At 34.0% G+C, this 20,541-nt stretch overlaps 2 protein-coding genes across 2 annotated transcripts in view; one reads left to right on the top strand and one right to left on the bottom strand.

Moving 5' to 3' along the window:
* Positions 1-14,707, top strand: part of LOC140446130 (protein bowel-like) — a 49,070-nt gene extending 34,363 nt beyond the window's left edge. Inside the window, exon 3 of the mRNA XM_072538661.1 lies at positions 14,620-14,707. Within this exon, the coding sequence (XP_072394762.1) occupies positions 14,620-14,707 (88 nt within the window). The remainder of the gene's footprint in view (positions 1-14,619) is intronic.
* BicC (protein bicaudal C) overlaps positions 1-20,541 on the bottom strand; it is a 635,428-nt gene that overhangs the window by 576,721 nt on the left and 38,166 nt on the right. The window lies entirely within an intron of this gene.

Genomic DNA, 20,541 nt, shown 5'->3' with positions numbered 1-20,541 from the left:
TGACAATTAGTCCAGTCGGGATCGGGATAGTATTTGACCTTGCATAGCAAGCTGCCCCACATTTTGTTATTCTAACCTTTAGAGTTAGTTAATAGCAAGTCAATAGTAGTGGTGTGGATTGAAATTCTTGGAAATGCGATTTAACAAAATTTCTTATTTACAAATTTTTTAACGCGATGTTATAAGATAAGATTTAACATGAAGGGAACATACATTTTTCCTGCTCGAAAGGGTGGACAACTTTGTTCAACTAATAGAACCAGCCAACTGAGGAAGTAGAAAGTTTTACTTAAAAACTAACGCGCGAAGGATATTTCCATTAAAAATCCATTAAAACGGATAAGTTTTAGTTTTGACTAAAATAAATATTTTTTATTAGTTATTCCAGAGACTTCTTGCTTTTTCTTCTTCTTCCTCTTTACAAGCAATTCTGCTTGTTCATTGGCGGATTAATACCTTTATGGAAGGTTGTCACTCCATCTTTTGCGCGGTCGTCCGATACTTCTTCTGCCGATTGGTGACTTATCTCTTGCTATGTTGACGACACGGGTCTCCTCCATTCTGCTTATGTGGTTATTCCATTCTTTTTTTCTATTTTGTGTCCATTCATTTATACCATACACTATACGTTACATTTTCTTCTAATGTCTTCACTTCTCTTTCGATCTCTCAGCATATTTCCTGTAATTCTTCTCAGTACTCTCATCTCTGCCGTTTTCAGTAGCCTTCGCGTTGTGGCTGTGTCGGGTCTTGTTTCTGAGGCGTATATCATTATTGGTCTTACACTGGCTTTATCAGACTTTATTGACTTCATCTCAGTGTTAATGTATCTGTTTCGCCATATAGTGTTATTAAGGCATTCTGCCAGTATATTTGCTTTTTGTACTTGATCTCTCTCTTCTTTGTCCAGGTCTCCATAGCTAGACAGTGTAATTCCCAGGTATTTTATTTCCATTACTTGTTCAATACTGATGCCGTCAATTTCTATTTTACATCTGGTTGGTTCTTTGCTGACTACTATTGTTAAGTTTTCTGAGATGAGATTGTCATATTAAATTCTTTTGCTCTTATGTTAAATCTGTAGACCAGTCTTTGCAGACTATCTTCACCTTGGGCTATCAATATTGCGTCGTCTGCGTAACAGATCAAATAAACCTGAATCATTTAATGATCTTCGCCCAATAAGCATTCTACCGGGACTGTCAAAAATTTTAGAAAAGGTTATCTATAAACAGATATACGATTATATTTTTAGAAATAATGTAGTTACGTACATACAATCAGGCTTTAGAAAAGAGTTTAGTACAACGACCCTGCTTCTTGACTTAACAGATAATATACTTCGATAATTTGATGAAGGAAAAGCAACCTCAGTCATCTTGCTTGATTTTTCTAAAGCCTTCGACACTATTGATCACGCTCTTCTGTGTGCTAAATTGAAATATTTTGGATTTGATGATACCTCCTTACTGTTTTTCAAATTTTATTTGGTAAATCGTTATCAAAAGGTCATAATCGATAATAATTCATCAGAATTTGCATTTGTCAATTCAGGGGTGCCTCAAGATTCGGTTCTTGGTACTCTTCTTTTTTAATTATATATTTCCGACCTGTATAAATCTTTAAATAATCTGAAATTGCACTCTTTTGCAGATGACACACAACTGTATTTCACTTTTGAACCTAACTCTGTAAATCAAGCGTCACAAAAAATAAATCAGGATTTGGAATCTATTTGTACTTATTCCACTAGACATAATCTTAAACTAAATCCTAAAAAATGTAATTCTTTGTTATATTGTTCAAAAAATTATAAAGCCACTGTTCAGGATAACTTAAAACTAATTATAAAAAATGAACCTCTAAAAAATGTTAATAGTTGCAGAAACTTAGGAGTCATATATGACTGTACGCTACGTTTTCAAGAGCATGTAACCCTTTTAGTAAAAAAGTGCTATTTAGTTATGCGTAAACTGTATAGAAGTAAAGGCCTTTTACACTTTAAATTGCGTAAGTTACTTTGTGAAACTATGGTTATGTCAATTCTTAATTATTGGCTCTTGGTATTTTATCCTTGCTTAGATCAAGTTACGAAATTAAGGTTGCAAAAAATTCAAAATAATTGTTGCAGATTTGTCTTTGGCATAGGAAAATATGATCGTGTATCATGCAAAATAAAAGAACTTCAATGGTTAACCATAGATAATTTAAACAACTATCACCTCGCCTCATCAATATATCGAATTATTTCGTCGTCAAATCCTATTTATTTAAGAAACAAATTAGTATTTCGTAGAGACGCTTATAATCTGGATCTGAGATTTTATCCTTATAGTCTTATGCTGCCAAGATATAGACTAGCTATTTTCCAGCGATCGTTTACTTACAATGCTGTTTTAGTGTTGTAATAGTTTAACAAAAAATAAGAGATAAATCTCTTGATTTCATGAAGCGACATTATAAGAAATTTTTACTACAATCGCAGTAACGGTATTATTATTATATAGTATATTGTTGTCGTTATTGTAACCATTAGAAATTTTTTTGTTTTTATTTATCATTCATATCATTTATCACATAACATCACAAATTATTTTCTTTATATTATTTTTCTAGTAGCCACATGACTATTTCTATCATTTCAATATTATATTATTATTTATGTCAATTTATAAATAATTTTTTTTTTCATTTTCTACTTATTTCAAACTAACTTTGTAAACTTAAGGTTAAGTGGAGTAGCTCTAGCTAGACTTCGCCTCATGTATCTCGTGTTTGTAAATTTTTACAGACTAAATAAAGGCAATTTATTATTATCCAGATTTAGCCATACGGCTCACACTCCCTCTAAGGGGAAAATTCACTCATCCCAGATACCTACGGTATCAAAAGGATTGAGCTCTGGTGGGACTCTTTCCATGTTATCGAGTCCTAGGTGACTGGGTATGTCGGTGTATCTCCCAAAAATTTTCGTACGCATCTGGACGTCGAAAGTAACACAGCTTTCTGCATAATCTTATATAGATGTTCGTTTAGACCCAGCTTTTTTATGTTTTCTAGGAGGCTCTTCGGGATGACTCCAGTGGTAGAAAGAATAATGGGTATCGTCTGGGTACTTTCCATTCTCCATTGTCTCCTGATTTGTATTTCTAGATCTCTGTACTTGGCGATCTTTTCGTTGTATTTAACACGTAAATTATTGGTGTTGGGTATCGCCACATCAATAAGTGTTGTTTGCCTAGTAATTTTATTAACTAGTATGAGATCGGGTCTATTATGGGCCACTGGTTGGTCTGTAAGCACAGTGCGGTCCCAGTATAGCTTGTAGTTGTCATTTTCAAGCATTCTATCAGGAACGTATTGATAATAAGGAAGATGGTCGGTTTGGAGAAGTCCCAGTTTGTCAGCTAGTTCTTGGTGGATAATCTTTCCTACTGAGTCATGGCGTTCTTTATAATCAGTACCGACAAATGCCTGGCAGCCACCGGTAAGATGTTGGATGGTTTCTTGGGCTTGGCATCCATATCGGCATTTGTCATTTTGGGCTTGAGGATCTTTAACAATATATTTCAGGTAATTTTTAGTTGGAATAACCTGATCCTGAATGGCAAGTAGGAAACCCTCAGTCTCGGGAAACATCTTTCCTGATGTCAACCAATAGTTCGACGCTGTATTGTCGACATATTCTTGGCTGATCTCATTGAGATGTCGCCCATGCAGAGGTTTACTCATCCAGGTGCGCATTTTGTCTTGTTTAGTCAGGTGGTTTATGCGCATTTCTTGTTCCCTCAGTTTAAGCGGCGTCGTATCATCTACTGCGCAAATTGCTCGATGTAAAGTAGATGTCTCAGCCTGTACCTGAAAATAAGTTCTTAAATTAGCAATTTGTTTATCCAATTGCTCACCTATATATAAGTCCTCTTCCCCCTTGATACCGCGGTAATGTTGTTCTTTCTACTGCACTGCGTGGGTGATGTTTTTGCGCCTTTGTGAGAAGTGTTCTTACTTTCCGCTGAAGACCCTCTATATCTGTTTTTGACCACTTTATAATACCAAATGAGTAGCTCAGCGCGGAACAGGCGTACGTATTTAATGCCTTAAACAAATTTTTACTATTAAGATATGACCGATTTAGTTGTCTTACTCTTCGTACGAACTCCGAAGTTAGTTCAGTTTTCATTTGTTTATGGTCAATTTTCCGCGCTTGTTTTACTCCGAGATATTTGTACATATCATTTTCACCCATTGCCTCGATGTTTTGGCCATCTTGCATATCGATACCTCCGGGCTGAATCTTTCCTCTGACTATATTTAGTATACGGCACTTGTCTAGTCCAAAATTCATACTGATATCATTTGAGAAATTTTCTACAGTTTTTAGCATCTCATCTAGGTGGTTTCGAGTGGAAGCCATTAATTTTAAATCATCCATATACAACAGATGATTAAGCTTCGCTACAACAGTGTTGTTATTTTTGATGCTAAAACCTGAGTCAGTAGAGTTCAGCAGCTGAGATAGTGGGTTCATTGCTAGGCAGAACCAAAGTGGACTCAACGAGTCCCCCTGGAAAAGCCCCCGGTTAATAGGGATATTTTCAGTTTCGATATTAATTTCACCCGGTATTTGGAGGTGAATTTTAGTCTTCCACTCTGCCATTATATTCTTCAAAAAGGTCACGAGATTATCATCGACTTTATATATTTTCAATATATCTATAAGCCATTCATGCGGCACTGAATCAAAAGCCTTCTTGTAGTCAATGAAGGCAGTACAAAGGTTTCTTTTTTTGGTGTATGCCTGGTTAGAAATGACTGAGTCGATAATAAGTTGTTCTTTGCAGCCCATGGAGCCCTTAGCGCATCCTTTCTGTTGAGGCTCTATGATATTGTTCAGAGCACAATGTTGGTAGATACGCCGGGCCACACAGGATGTGACCAATTTGTACAAAGTTGGAAGACAAGTAATTGGGCGGTACTTTGCTGGATCTTGGGTATTACTTTGATCATTCGGTATTAGATAAGTGGTTCCCTGAGTAAGAAATGATGGTATTTCCTGTGAATTAGAAATAATATTATTAATAAATACTGTTAAAAGCTCATGAACACTCCAAAACTTCTTTAGCCAGAAGTTTTGAACTCCGTCTGGTCCAGGAGATTTCCAGTTATGAAGCTCTTTGATAATGTTCGAGACTTCTTCAGTGGTGAAAGGTTCATAAGGAATATTACTGTAGTGTTGACAGTTGTTCGTCGTTTGTTCAATCCATCCAGCATTGTTATTATGAGTAGCTGGCGTCGAAAGTTGGTTTCCCCTAAACTCATGAATTTCTTCTTGGCTTGGGTAGGATTTATTATTTGCATTTTCTACAGTGGAATTAAGTTTCCTATAGAAAGCCTTCTCTGCTTTCTATAGGAAATTATTATTATTATTATTATTATTATATTATAACAAATAATGCATCTGTACACGATCTTCCACTACGAAAACCCTGTTGTTCATCTGCTAAGCTTATCCTCTGATTTATTAGTATGAACTTATAAAATTTTAGTTGTAAGTTTTCGGGTAGTATTTAACAAGTTACTACCTCTACCTCTGTAGTTTTCCGACTGTTTTAATCTAATTTTTTGAATATCGGTCACATCGGTCGAACTATTCAGGAGCGCCGCAAACATGATCAGAATTGCCATGTTATTAGCCAAAGTTCGCAACGGACAGGGCACTTGAAGAAGAAGAAGAAGAATTAGTTCACTCTCTCTCCATTCTTCCGGTATTGTATTGTGTTTTATAATTTTATTAATTAATGTTGTTAATTGTTCTGTCATTGCTGCTCCACAATATTTCAGTAGTTCATTTGGTAACCCGTCTTTACCTGTTGCTTTTCTGTTCTTCATGTTTTCAAGTATTTTCTGAACTTCGTGTACATTTATATTAAGCTCTTCATATGTGGTAATTTTTTTTGGTTCCGGTTCTAACGTCGTTTGTTCTTCCTCTGCATAGAGCTTTTTTAGGTAGTCAATCCACTTATCCTCTTCTATATGTTTTGTTTCTTTACCTCCGTTCTTTGACCTCTTATAAAGCAATATATTTCCTTTTGCAAGCCGTAAAAATCATGTTCCATTTCTTTCGAAAAGCGTTCCCAGTGATCATTTTTTATTTTTCTTAAAGGGCATATGTTTCGTTTCTAATTTTCTTGTAATTTTGGTATGCCTCTTGTGTTTTGGTTGACATGGTTGATTTTTTGCTTGAACTGTAAAAATATTGACGCAAAAATTCAGTTTCTCGATTTATTCTATATATTATTTTTATTCCTATATTCTTCCAATAGTGCGTCCGTTGCTTCTAAAATAATTTATATTCTATTCGTTCGCATTTGCGAATTATTCAGTAATAATCCATGTGTAAGATGTCAACAAAATGTAATTCGACAATAGGTTATAAATCCTCGGGTCACGCTCTAAGCTTTCACTTATCTTTCGGTTAAACATATTATTGGCAAACAACCACAATGGTTCTTTCGCATTTATTATAAAATGCCAATTTTATTTTAACCGCTGGATATCTTCTAACCGGAAAGTAAACCAGTATTTTAAAACTGTCACTAGAGAATAAAAAGTTCCTGTCGGAATTTATAATATAATTCAAGCCTACATCACTCCACTTCTTTGTGTATACTGTCATTTTCATTCTTTATCGAGGATTTTTTTCAATTAGGCTCTTATTCGTTTCAGCAGTTGTTTAAATGAAAGGTTGTCTTGTTCCTACACTATTTTCCTGTGTAACTGCTGTCTCTAAAATGTTTAATTCTCCACATCAATGTTACGACATCAGTACTTGAATCTCGACATTCCCTGCTGTTTTATTAGTCGTTCCTCTCCATTGACAACTGTGACTAATTTGCCGTGTTAATCTTCTTCATGTGCTTGTCTACACCACCAATGCAGTTCTGGTTTGACTTGCCCCTTGCATATTAATTTCTTGGCCTTTTTCCTGTCACATCGATTTTTCTAAGGCTTTTCATCTCTGTTTTTTCTTTGTAAATTGTGCCTTTCATTTCTTTAAGATTAGTTGATTGATTGGATATGGTTTTCCTTACTTTAGGATTCATTCGGCATTCTGTCTTCTACTGGTGATTTTCTATTTTTTAATTTCCTTAACTCTTCCTTTACTTTTCCCTCCTCGATGTTTATTTTTTCGTTTGTCGTCACTTGTGGTATTGATGGTTCATTATCGTCACCTTTAGCAAATTACTTTAGACTTGAAAGTAGTCTGTCCGTGTTTCCTTCTGAATGTGTTTTGTTTTTATTATTAGACTTTTACGGTCAAAAACCGATTTGGTATTTATTCATTAAGTGGTTCTTCCATGCATCATGCAGGATTATTTCTAGTTATTTATTTGTTTCACTTACTTGATTCTTCGCCTAGTAATTTATGTTTGGGAATCCAGCCAAATTAGCATCTTTTTAGCCTTGTATGAAAGTTCTTGTTATCTTTTTTTTTTTGAAAATGTTACATTTTTTCTTTCCCTAGTGGTTCCTCATCTTTTTACAATATTATATGTTTCTTTCTAAGGATTGTCATTAAAGTGACAAACGGTTCTAAATAGAACGATGGTGGAAAAGAAACGGCGGGGAATTTTACGTAAGATTAACATGAGAGTGGAGGTTATATTATAAGAAATGAACCGGGTATACGTAAGCAAAACAAAAATCGACGGACGGTGATGCATATCCCTTGCGTTGTTATCTTATATACTAAAACGCTAAGCCCTTTTCTTGTCTACCACTTTACTCAAAAACCATATTAGATAATTAAAATATTTTTTCGGAATATTATTAGTATTATGTATGAGATTGTCAAGATATACTTTTGGTACAAAAATTCACTTCCGGTTTTGAGATGACCGGAAGTTAAAATTTACTTTAAGTTTTAGATCACACAATGTATATATGGATCGAAAGGTCTCGTCGAGACGAATCTAAATATGTACTTCCGGTTGCGATCCGACACCGGAAGTGACACGAAACGCGCATAAAACGTCAAGATAGAGCAAATCTGACACCGGATTCGTGATCAGCATGCAAAATTAACTGCTAAATGATAACATTGTAACAAAAAACATTGTTTTCGACGAAATATTTCGTGATATTTAATACACTTTTTACTTGCATTATTATCGATGAATGTTATGTATATTCTTGCTTATATTGTTTGTATTGATCTCTTAATTTTTCTCGCAAAATAAAAATTTCATTTAAAAAACTCGATGTCGAGTTGGTCTGCTAGTCTGTTACTAAATGGTTTTCGTTTTCTCGTTTTTCTGTCTAGGAGTCTAAGGCTAAGGTGTCAAAGGGGATCGGTGAATTACAATTACCTTGTACTAGGCAATGTTGCCGATTTTAGCGCTTTATGTAGTTTGCAATATCTATTCCAAAACTTAAGGTACTGTATTAAAAATATAAAAAAATGAATAACGAGTATCTTCTTCACAGAGTCGGAGCTTAAACTACTGAAGGTCCCGGACTCAACTAAACAGCAAAGAGTTAAGTAACATTGCCGCCCATGCCATGTTTCTTTAAGCCCTGTCACTCTATTTTCATATTTGTGTGGTAGACAAAGATTCTCTATTTACTAAACTTCCCGCCACTGACTTTTTGTAAAGATTATTCTGGTCCAATATTTATTTTATTGGCTTTCTGATTTTAGCACATTTTAGGTAATATATACCCTTCTCTGTCCTAAATAAACAACAGATATAGTTGTAGAACATATACACAGAACTAAAATCTTGCTAAGTAGACTGAACCTGATAATTTATTTAAGTTAAGGAAATATAAAATATCCATCAATCTGTAAAAAAATTTCATGAAAAAGTCATACAGGGTTTTGAAGATGGGCCAAATAGTTTGTTATTCAATTTGTTTATCCCAGAGAGCGATTATTTAAATATTTATTTTGGGTATTTACCCAAAAAGTGACTCTAAAGGTATCTAACAGATCCCATTCGATTGTTTGAAGCTTCATTTTTTAGATATAGTAAAAAATTCAACATTTTATCAAAATTTTTATTTAAAAAAACCGTTTGAAAAAGGGCTGACTTTTTAACTTATAAAAATATTTATAATAACTAATATTTTTATGTCACGCCACTTACAAATTAGTGAACAAACACAATCTTTAAAAAATAAGAACCTTCTATGACCAATCGGAACTAAGATTAGTAAGGTAACTAATTTTTCTTTCTATTGAATGTTCAATTGTGGCTTATTCCCAGTAAAATAGTAAATTGGTTAAACATGGATTTTCTATTATGCTGAGATATCCAATCAATCCAGTTGAGAGATTTCTAAGGTGGAAAATTTTTACTTTTTCTTGTTTTTAAAAGTCTTACTTCAGCTTCTAATTCTAAAGAAATCAAAATGTTCTGAGGTGTATTTTAAATTTTGATTTCCTAGCTAATCTATATTTAACGATAAGATTTTGTCTACTGGATAAATTTATTTTTTTTTATTCTTTGTCAGATTTATCTTGGTCAGACTAAATCATTCGGTTTAAAAGCGGATAAAATACAAAGAGTTTCACTTTTTTTTTTATTGTTGACTTAAATTGCTTTTGCGGCATTATTATTTAATCTAGTAGAAACTTTATCAAAATATTAACTTTGTTTTCATTAGCGGTTTAAATAATTTTTTAATAGAAAGAAATACAATGAATGCCCTTGCAGAGGCGGAAATATTAGCAGAACTGAGAGGCAGAGTTTTCCCTCCCTTTCTTAACCATGTAGAGTATTATTCGGATGTACAATTTCAAAAATTATACAGATTAACAAAGCCTCTCCCAATGTAGTTGGTAGGCTTGAATAGCTCTTTTTTTTTTTGTTAGGCCGACACCGAACTAACATATTTTATGCCTTTTTTTACTCCTTTCAGCTAATTTACAAGCAACGAATTGTTTTAGATCTAGATGACAAAAGCACTTTTTCTCCTCTTTTTATTTGAGTTTTGATTGTTCGAATTTTGCATGTTGCCGGTGCAAATTCTTCTCATATACGTATAACATTTCGAAGGACATTCAAAAATACACATTCAGATTCGTATACGAAATTTTTCATTCGACTTAACTCGTATATACGACCCCTGTGCTACGCCCAGTTCGGTGATGCGGCGCTTGAGGATATGGGCCCCACTTGCCCGTTTTTTGGGTTTTGTTAGTATTTTTTGACTCCTTTTGTTAGTGTTTTATTATTTTTTTTTTGGTAACCGAAGCCGTTTTTTTTTGTAGATTTTACGTCATTTTGAAAAAGAAAGATAGAAGTTTTTTCTGTGAATTGCTCATACCTATACCCCATAAAAAAAGTTATGGAGCAAAAAAATCGCGATTTTTGCTTTCTTTTCTGAATATATGTTTGTAAAAAAAATTATTTTTGACTTTAGAATGTAATTTCGATAGAAAATTTAATTGTGAACAACTTTTCTAATTTACGCCTTTTCCAAAAACACACCCCTTAAATGGTAGCACTCCGCGGGTTTTTCATATTTTAGGGTCCATTGACCATATGAAAGAATAAAACCCCTTTAAAGTTGTAGTTTCTTTCTTAAGTACATAATTAATATCCTAACGGGAAACCGTGGTTCTGCAATTTTTTTTGACTTACTTCAATCTGAATGACCTTTTCAATGGCTCAATTTATTTGGAACATAAAAATAATAATGTCTTTTATTTTTGAATCTTGAATTGGAGCTGATTTCATATAATCTTGAATCATCCTGAAATAAAGTGATTTCAGAAATACACTTAAAAACAAATTAATGACACCGTTTTAAACCTTATTTAAAAGTGATTAATAACAGATTCCAACTGTCAATATAAGTAGAATTGAGAACATTAAATTTTAAGAAAGTAATTTTCTCTAAAACCTAATCTTTTATTTCTCCAAAACATGATTTACGTAAATATTTTTTAAAAATTTTAATACAATTTCCACCTCCCAATAATCTCTTAACGTTTTTTTATTGCTGTTGAATCAGTAGTGAACTTTTAATAAACCCTAACTACCAATTTATTAAGAGAACATATCAAAGTTCATATTTCTTATTAAAAGCACACATTTATGTCTACCTCTCTGCAGGCGCCATCAGATGCTCATTAAAAGTCTTTGCCTTGTGTAAAAAGACACAATTTTAATTTTTTTTTTCTTAAGAGTTTTAAACGAGGAATAAGTTTTTGTGGAATGTCAAGATTTACCGTTTAAAATATGCCCAATCATCAATTTTTTGCGGTTTTTCCTTAACAAGTGGAAACACGCAAATGGTTAACTGTTAATGGATTTTACTCATTACTTGAAAGTTAGTTATTATAATGGTTGTTGGCGATTGTTGTCGGTTCTGTTTAGTTAAATATTTTAAAAGAAAACTTATTTATTTATTGTAAAATCAAATTATTTATTGTAAATATCGTATTTTTCCGCAAGAGGAATTTTGTACCATTATGAAAGCCTTACTGATTTTAATATATTTTCAGGTTAAGTGTGTTATAATTTCTCCTGGGCATTATTTCTGTAGTCTTTAGTCTTGTTTACGTCCAACCCAAAATGAGAAAGGTACTTTGTGCAAGAGAACTAAAATTGGACTTGAGAGTTAGGCTGGCAAGGTGTTATATTTTCTCGACTCTGCTTTATGGGATAGAAACATGGACACTTAACGCGTCGACTGCTAAAAAGTTGGAAGCATTTGAAATGTGGGTGTATAGAAGAATCCTGAAGATATCATGGACCCAGCATGTAACAAACAACGAAGTCATGAGAAGAATCAACAAAAGAATGGAAGTATTGGAAACCATCAAGACACGAAAGCTGCAATACCTGGGGCATGTTATGCGTAATGAGAGATACAACCTACTTCAATTGATTATACAAGGGAAAATCCAGGGCAAGAGAAGTGTAGGAAGAAGAAGAATCTCATGGTTGCCTAACTTGAGGGAATGGTACGGATGCACATCAATTGAACTATTCAGAGCAGCAGCATCTAAAATCAGAATAGCCATGCTGATTGCCAACCTCCGTCGCGGAGATGGCACGTGAAGAAGAAGAACGTCCAACCCTGTACACATACTTCCTTCAGCGGACTCCATGTTTGTTTAGCATGTATGATACTAATTATATCTTTACTTTTCGAATATATATGAGGGGATCCATTCCAAAACTGGTTTTATCCAATTTTTAAAAAAACAAGATACGGGTGATTATGACATCTATTAATAACCACCTATAGGCTGTCACTTAAAACTGGCAAAATTCACTTATCCTGCTTTAAAAGCATAAGAAAATCCAATCATCATTCAATAACTACTTGCCTTATCCATCGCGTCTATTATTCCAAAATTCATCTTGCCCGGGCGACCAATAGAAACTCAGAATTTGTATTTCGTACGTGTCACAGAACAATTATTATAATAGTCATCATACGAACGACTTGAAAACGTTTTGTTCTGCTGACATTTAAACACTTCTTTAACAAAAAATTAATAAAGTTAAAAAAATTAATAAAATATTTAATAAAGGTAATATGAATAATTAATTCTTTGACAAAAAATATTAAATATTTAATAAAGTTAATATGGATAAATAAGGGAGGATAAGTTTAAGGATGCTGTATATCCCCAACATTATTCAAAATATACCTCGAAGCAGCACTCAACAAGTGGAAGAAAAAATGTACGAATATGGGCATACCACTAATAGACTTAACTTTGTACACTCTGTGCTTTGCGGATGACCAGGTCATCATCGCACAGGACTCTGAAGACCTTAGTTACATGATGCGAAAACTATTAGAAGAGTTTACAGAGTGGGGTTTGGAAGTGAATATGGAAAAAACTGAGTACATGAGTATCGGAGGAGATCAACATAACCTTCTCGTAGAGGAAAATCAAGAGATCAAACTATGTGATGACTACAAATACCTAGGAGTAAAGATCACTCAGGACGGAAAATTAGATGCAGCCATTAAGGAACGAAATACACAGGGAAGGAAAGGCATAGCCTTACTGAACAGCGTACTGTGGGATAAAAACATCTCTAAAGAAAATAAAAGAAGAATATACAACACCATAATAAAAAGTATCACAACAGAATAACAAACGAGAGAGTCCGAGAAATCATGGGGGTTACACATAATATTGTTGATGACATCAAAACGACACAACTCAGATGGTACGGACACGTAAGGAGAATGCCGGAGAATATAATACCAAGACAAATTCTTGAATGGCAACCAAGAGGTAGGCGGAGACCAGGAAGGCCTAGAAGTTGGTTTGAGAGAGATGCCGCCTCAGTGATCCTACAAAATGGAAGAAAAACAGCAAAATTGAAAAGGTAATTACACGTTTCTAATTTGAACATTTTAGGTTATGTTTTTGTTCCTTTTGTCTGTTCTGTTTTCCCAAAATGCAAGCATTCAGCAAGAAAAACATATCGCTGTTCAATGTTCACAATGCAAGACATTAAAGATTTCCATGCCCTATTTTATTCTCTGAAAACAAAGACTGAACAAGACAACTTTATCTTGAAATATAGTCTGTCGCTGCCCCTTCAAGATCTAGAGCAAAAAAAGCAGGTTCATCTAGAAAGTCGGTAGCTATCAAGTACTTTCCCTTTACTGTTTTCCCAAAATGCAAGCATTCAGCAAGAAAAACATATCGCTGTTCAATGTTCACAATGCAAGACATTAAAGATTTCCATGCCCTATTTTATTCTCTGAAAACAAAGACTGAACAAGACAACTTTATCTTGAAATATAGTCTGTCGCTGCCCCTTCAAGATCTAGAGCAAAAAAAGCAGGTTCATCGGTAGAAAGTCGGTAGCTATCAAGTACTTTGTAAAAATGAGTGAAACGAAAGACTTCAAAGTACAGGTATGTCAAAATGCATTTAAGGATATTCTTTAAGTTTCCAAGGATATCATTTAAAGAATTGGTCGCATTTTTTTACAATACGGCTTGCCTCGAAAGAGAATCGAAGTGGTTCAAAACAAAAACCCCTTTATGTTCAAAAGAAACAGGCAGTCAAAATGTTTCTTGAAAAATTGCAATGTTCTGATGTCCGCTATTGTAGAGAAAAAAGTATCCGACAGGAAAATTTCCGAAGTGGAAATTGAAATGTCAATAAACTTATTTTAACCTTTAATTGTGGCTTATTCCCAATAAAATAGCATCTACTTTAAAATGCCACAAGAAAATAGCGTCAGAACAATATCTACAACAAGATTTAGCCTAATAGACCAAGTGGTACCTAATATACCAAGAGGTACTTTATCTAAATAAAAGAAAAAAGATATTCTATAAACATGGTTCTTCATTTTTTTTGTTCATTGTTGAGCTTAGTTTTTGATAAAATCGGCATACTTCATCATATTTTCTATCCTCTAAGTCACATTTGACACAAGAAAAAAGGTTTTGGTCTTATTGGTGTTCTAAATATGTTTAACCAGTTCAGCTTTTATGCAAAAAGTTGAGGTAATTTGTCTCTTCAGACATTGTAACAGTTACTGGCAGTCTGATTTCTTGGCTTATAACAGTTTATACGAGTATATTTCGATTTCTAGTATTTATTTTTACTCCAATTTTCAGTGCAGATACCCCTGACGACCGAAAAGCTATAGTCAGTGACTCCATGGACCTGGCGATAGTGTATGTCATCTTCATATCCAACTACTAGACTCTGCGTCTCTCGACTTACTTTTTCTAAATATAATTACAATTTCGAATACAAGGCAAGACACTCCCCTTCCTGGCTTAGTCCATTTTCACAATAGAAGGACCTTAAAATTAAATTCTAGATTTTGACTTTGCTATTTGTATCTGTAAGCCTAAGTCCCATTACCTGTGTGAATTTCATTAGTTGAACAAGTTGAAGCGCTATTTGAAATTCACCATAACCTAGAACAATTATTGTATATTTACTATGTCATATGGGGCTTTAAATTCCCGAATATGTGGTAGATATCGACGTCAAAGTGTAGGGTTTTCCCAAGAAACTGTCTCACAATAAAGCTTTGAATAGAATAGAATAGAATAGAAATATGCTTTATTGTCACTGAAAATTGTTTAATTTTATGGACAAAGCTTACAAAAAGTCAGGAAAATAACAATAACGGTTTTAAATTTATTAATATCACAAAATAAAGGATAATAAAATAAATAATCCAATGCAAAATTGAAATAAATTGCAAATTGCGTAATAAAACCTTACGAACTACGAAACGATAAGTTTAAATTGCTGCATGTGATACCAAATAATATAAAAAATACTTAAGTTACTTGTACATAAAGGTACTGTGATTTCTTAGTTATTCGTTAAGAAACTCTTCTACTGAATAATATTATGGTCTTTTAGATAGATACGCTTTTGTCATTTTACGGAACTTGGGGAAAGATGTTGCAGATCTAAGTTGTAAAGGGAGATAGAAGTATAATTTTTTTGCCGAATGTAATACAGATTTCTTCACTAACTCAGTGGACGGGATCGATAAATATACATCAAAGGTTGAATTTTTGGTCCATTGTTGATTTATAAGACCTCTAGTAAACTAATAGATACTATTATACATTACTAGTATTAGTATTTTGCATTTCTCTAAATAGTGGTTTTTAAATTTTCAGATTTTGTTTTAATTGGAACACTATGTAAAAATTTATGATGATTTGAAAGTAAATTATGTAACTTAGATTTGGATAGGGTAGTATATGCCTGAAAAGCATCAATTACTAATAACGCATTAAGTAAAGCACTGTATTTTTCCAACGAGTACCTAAAGAAACCTAATTTAAATAATATATGCCTTTTTAAAGCTCCTTCGGAAGACTGTACCATAAATAGAACCTACCATCAATAAATATATTTTGCTTCTACCGGTTTTTTTCTTTGAATCGAGCGACTTCGAAAAACGCAACTTGTATTTTAAGCGGCTTTCAATTTTATTTTATCTAATTTGAATAAATTTGCCGCATAGCTTTCGTTTTTCGTGTGTGTAAGTGATGTTTTATTGAAAATAACGTTCTGTCCCATCTCTAGTTATAATCTCTTAGCACGAGATGCACGACATTCCGTCGGAATACCTCTGAACGAAACCAAAGCGGTGTTGCCGTAGTTGCATTTGTCCGTCGATTGGTGCTGGGTGAACGGTATTCTCATCTCGGATGAATAGGTACATTTTTCTTCATTTAATGTTCGTGAACATTTATATTTGTTTCTTAATCTTGAAGGTTTAATGTTGTTCTTTAACAATGGTCAAATATTTTTCAAGTGTGACTGTTATTATGTTCGTCTGTAAATCTTTTGAATGGGATTTAGTTCTATCTCATATATTAAAGCTTATAAACATATTGGACTTTTCCTTTTGTACCTTTAATAATGCTTAGGGTTGATGGCCATTGTGCATCTTCTTGGTCTAACATTAAATATAAAAGATAAAATAAAATATTCCTCGCAGACCAAAACGTATTGGTTGAAAACTAGAGCAGTAATTGAACAGTCGCTCTAAATGCAAACAAAACGCAATTAATAGGATTCAGAAGCCAGTCAAAACCGGCCAAAATTGTCCTAATTGTTCTATTACTTGGCAGAATATGTAGTCTACCTTTATACTTTTCATTTTCAAGATCTTTTAGGCCGCGTCTTCATCTACATCCATTACGACACTCATCATCTCTTTTACTTCGCCTCGTGTCTCGGTCCAAATTTTTATGATGTCACAGGCCCGCTCTTTCCCAGCTGCTTCCTCTGTGGCTTTTTGGATCTCCTCCGTTGTATTGGGTGGGATTTCCTGTACTAAGATTGTTGTCTTCACGATGCCCCCTTTTGCCATCGCTCTCGACACGCATGTATTATCAGAGAGGAGTTTCTTCACTTCCTCCGCTTAACTCCAGTGATATTCCTTGGTCTCTAGTCTGTCTGATCCTTTTTATGTCAATGTCCTTTCTTCCCGCCAGTTTGTTTTTTACTTCTGTCATTAGATCCACAAAAGATTTTTCTTTGGTTTTGTTAATGATTACCACTCAATTTTGTTTTTTGGGCTTGGTGTTAATGTTGGCCCACCTTGTTATTTTTTACATAGGAACGTGATCGTCACATCTCTTCCTCTTGCACCCCACCCCATAGTTCTCCTCGATATCTCAATTTCCAGTGCTGCCGGCGTGTGGATTCCCACGTTTTCTCTTCCCAGCTCCTCCATCTTCTGTACCAGTTTCCTGCGCGTTTTTAGGAACTTCACCGGCACAGGTTCTTTCTTTTTGTTTGGGAGAAGTTTAAGTCCATACTTCCCCTTGTGGATCCACATTCCATCTTTACGAGCAGGCATCGTGACTCTCATAGTCCCCAGGCGACCCTGCTCGTTCATCTCCGCTGGAGCACCTGTTAGCTGCAGAAACATAGCTTTGATCTTTTCCATGGCTTTGTTGTCCTCATCGTTCTTGGTGACAAAGACTGCCACGTCTCCGTTTATTTCCGGGATCCGATTTTTCAGGAGCATCCGATTTCTCAGATAGGCGCCAATGGAGACGGGCTCTGTTTTAACCATACAGTGAACTGTTTGGGAATAATTTTTACAAAGACTATAATCTTTGACATCGATCATCCACTTGCGAGAAAGCACATTCTAAAACTCCCATCATTCCTTATAAAACCTACATTTTACTAGTCAGAATAAAAATAAAAGAATAAATTATGAAAGGTACTATTTCTCGCAGGCAAAATCAATGTCCCTACAAGAGTCTAGAAAATTAATTCTCGGAACTAGAACATGGGCCTGCGTAGCGCAAGCGGTAGGATGTTTGCCTCGTAAGCCGGTGGTCCGGAGTTCGAATCCTACCGCCGGCAAGAACATCTAGACATTTTAAAAATGTCTATAGGCCCCAGGTCGACTCAGCCTGAATAAAAATGAGTACCTTGGGTAAAACCAGGGGTAATAATAGACGGTTGAAGCGTAGCACTGGCCATGTTACCTTCCTTGTATACCGTAGGCCCTAGATATAGCAGACTACCCTGCTATACTCCCAAAGCCGCGACAGCGGTATAAAACGGGAGACTATTATTATACTAGAACATCACAAATATCATCCGCGAGCAAAATTCCAGAGCCCAAAACATGTTAAGAATTTTCTAATCCATCCAAAATAAAACTTACATATCCCATCCATTCTAAAATTAAAAGTGAAACTGGAACAAACCATGAAGTGGAAATATCCAGGAGTGGCTAGTATACCTGTTGAATACAAAGCACGTGGTGTCCGTGTGTATTAATGTATAAAAAATGCTTATTAAAAACTTAAAAAAGCTTTTAATAAGCATTTTTTATACCTTAATACACACGAACACCACGTGCTTTCTATCCATTCTACTTACAACATTGTATAGGTGAACTTCCGGACGAATAGCAAATCACCTCTTTGAGTTACCATACCTTCATATCTCAACTTCCAATTCCTTCCCCCAGGACACGGGATATCGGTTTTTTGCGACTTCTCAATCCCATTTCACAACCGTACCTGCCCTTTTTCGTTTTTTTTTCTAACATTTTGTACAATTTTACTCTCTCACCATCCGTTTAGTATTTTTACAAAGATAATCAAGAGATCGTAAGCGGGAACAGGCTTTAATAATACATGTTCAGTTCCTTTTATTAAAGACTAAACTTCTACCAAATTCGTAAAATGTACATTGTTCGATCGATTCATATGATACAATCTCAGTGGGTAGTATTATACTATTATTGACAGAGTATTAGCATCTTACAAAAATTACGGTAATTTGGACTTATAGGAGTTTTTTTAACAATTGATAAATTTAACATTTTAAGTTTACCCTTTGGCGTTTTTTTTATCCAACTTTTTTATACAACTCTCTACATTCGCACTCGCACACTGCTTTGCTTTAAAACTATCACTATAACACTACACTAGTTTAAATAGTTTCCTTGTTTTCAGTTTTTTACATGACTTAAGAAGCTGAAGTTGACATTCACTCGCGCACAATATTCTTCTTAAAACTGTTACTGCACTAAATCAATTGGTTTGATCCCCTTCAGATTTCTTATTTGACATTGGTTCGCAATCCTCCTTCTCATGGGAACATCTAAATCCCGATGCAGAACATATTAACCTTGTCTTGAAGTATTTAAATAACTCCAATTATTTATTTTTGATATTAACTTTAGATCTTAACTTAGTATCTAGTAGTAACCTGAAATGATGCCGAAATCTGCTGTTCATATTTAATTTTTTTAGCACAAATATTACAAACAAGTGTACATCGTCCTGAATTTTAAGTGTAAGATAATGTATAGCAATCAAAATTTATGTATATATTAAAAAAAAAATAGCCTTTGAAAGTAGATTTTTTACTTTACTGTAAACATCTAATACAATCGGTTAGTAGTTATATGGTTAGGGTTGGCCAATATTTATGCAAAAGGCGCATTTTTTGGTTTTTTGGCATCCACTACTGTTAATCCAAGATATTTGGCAAGGCTTTCGTTTATGTTTACTTTGTTATTGAGTGTTTATACTGACTTAGTTCTTATTCATTTATTTGTAAAATTGATGTGTACTGATTTGGCCTTCATTATCATAAGTGGCTCGACAATCCGTTGTGGATCTTGGCCTCCTCACAAAGAAGTCGCCACTCCTGTCGATTACTGGCAACTTCCCTTCAACTTCTAACCCCTAGAATCTGTACTGATTTGGCCTTATTTAACTTAATTCTTTAGTCACATTAATAATTTGTTACAGGATTTCATTTGATTATATTTTCTCCAATATGGTATCATCTGAAAATGTATCTGTGGGTTGTGAAGATCATTAGTATACAGTGGGTTTATAGAGCACCTGAAATTGAATATTGGGGGTGAATTGAGTATAAGCCATCCTAAGTGTAAATATCTCCATCTGTTTCCCTACTACTCTGTACTACTATCCTAGGTATTTAAAACTATTACTTTCATCATCATCATCGTTTCACCATCACCATCGTTTCACCATCCAAAATTACCATTTTTTTTGTATTAACTAAATCTTTAAATAGACATCCCAAATACTATATATATATATATATATATATATATATATATATATATATATATATATATATATATATATATACTGAGTTCTAAACCTTTTTAGAAATTTATTTTATTGTATATTAATCCATAAACAAAACATTTTGCGTAATTATTAGTACCATAAAATTTTATTTACAGCTCATAAAATAAATTTATTAAACTTAGTTTTCGGTCTGACCACACACACTTGCATTTCAGTTATTGTAAGTGTTATAAATCAAACCAGTAGGCCCATAATCTATACGAAATTGCAAAAGAACTTGAACAAAGCCTCTCGTTCTATTGTACCTATCTTTCTGAAAATCAACAAATCTCAACACAATGGTCTATTATATTTGACAGTTGGTGTGACGGACAAAAGATGATCATTCGATCCCAAATCACTGGGTTTGGTGTTGACAGTTTTAAATCATTCGCCAATTTATTGGTACTGGAT

The sequence above is a fragment of the Diabrotica undecimpunctata genome, chromosome 7, assembly GCF_040954645.1.
Source record: "Diabrotica undecimpunctata isolate CICGRU chromosome 7, icDiaUnde3, whole genome shotgun sequence".
In the NCBI taxonomy this organism is placed as follows: domain Eukaryota; kingdom Metazoa; phylum Arthropoda; class Insecta; order Coleoptera; family Chrysomelidae; genus Diabrotica; species Diabrotica undecimpunctata.
The sequence above is the reverse complement of the archived record's forward strand: the minus strand, read 5'-3'. Positions and strand labels throughout refer to the sequence as shown.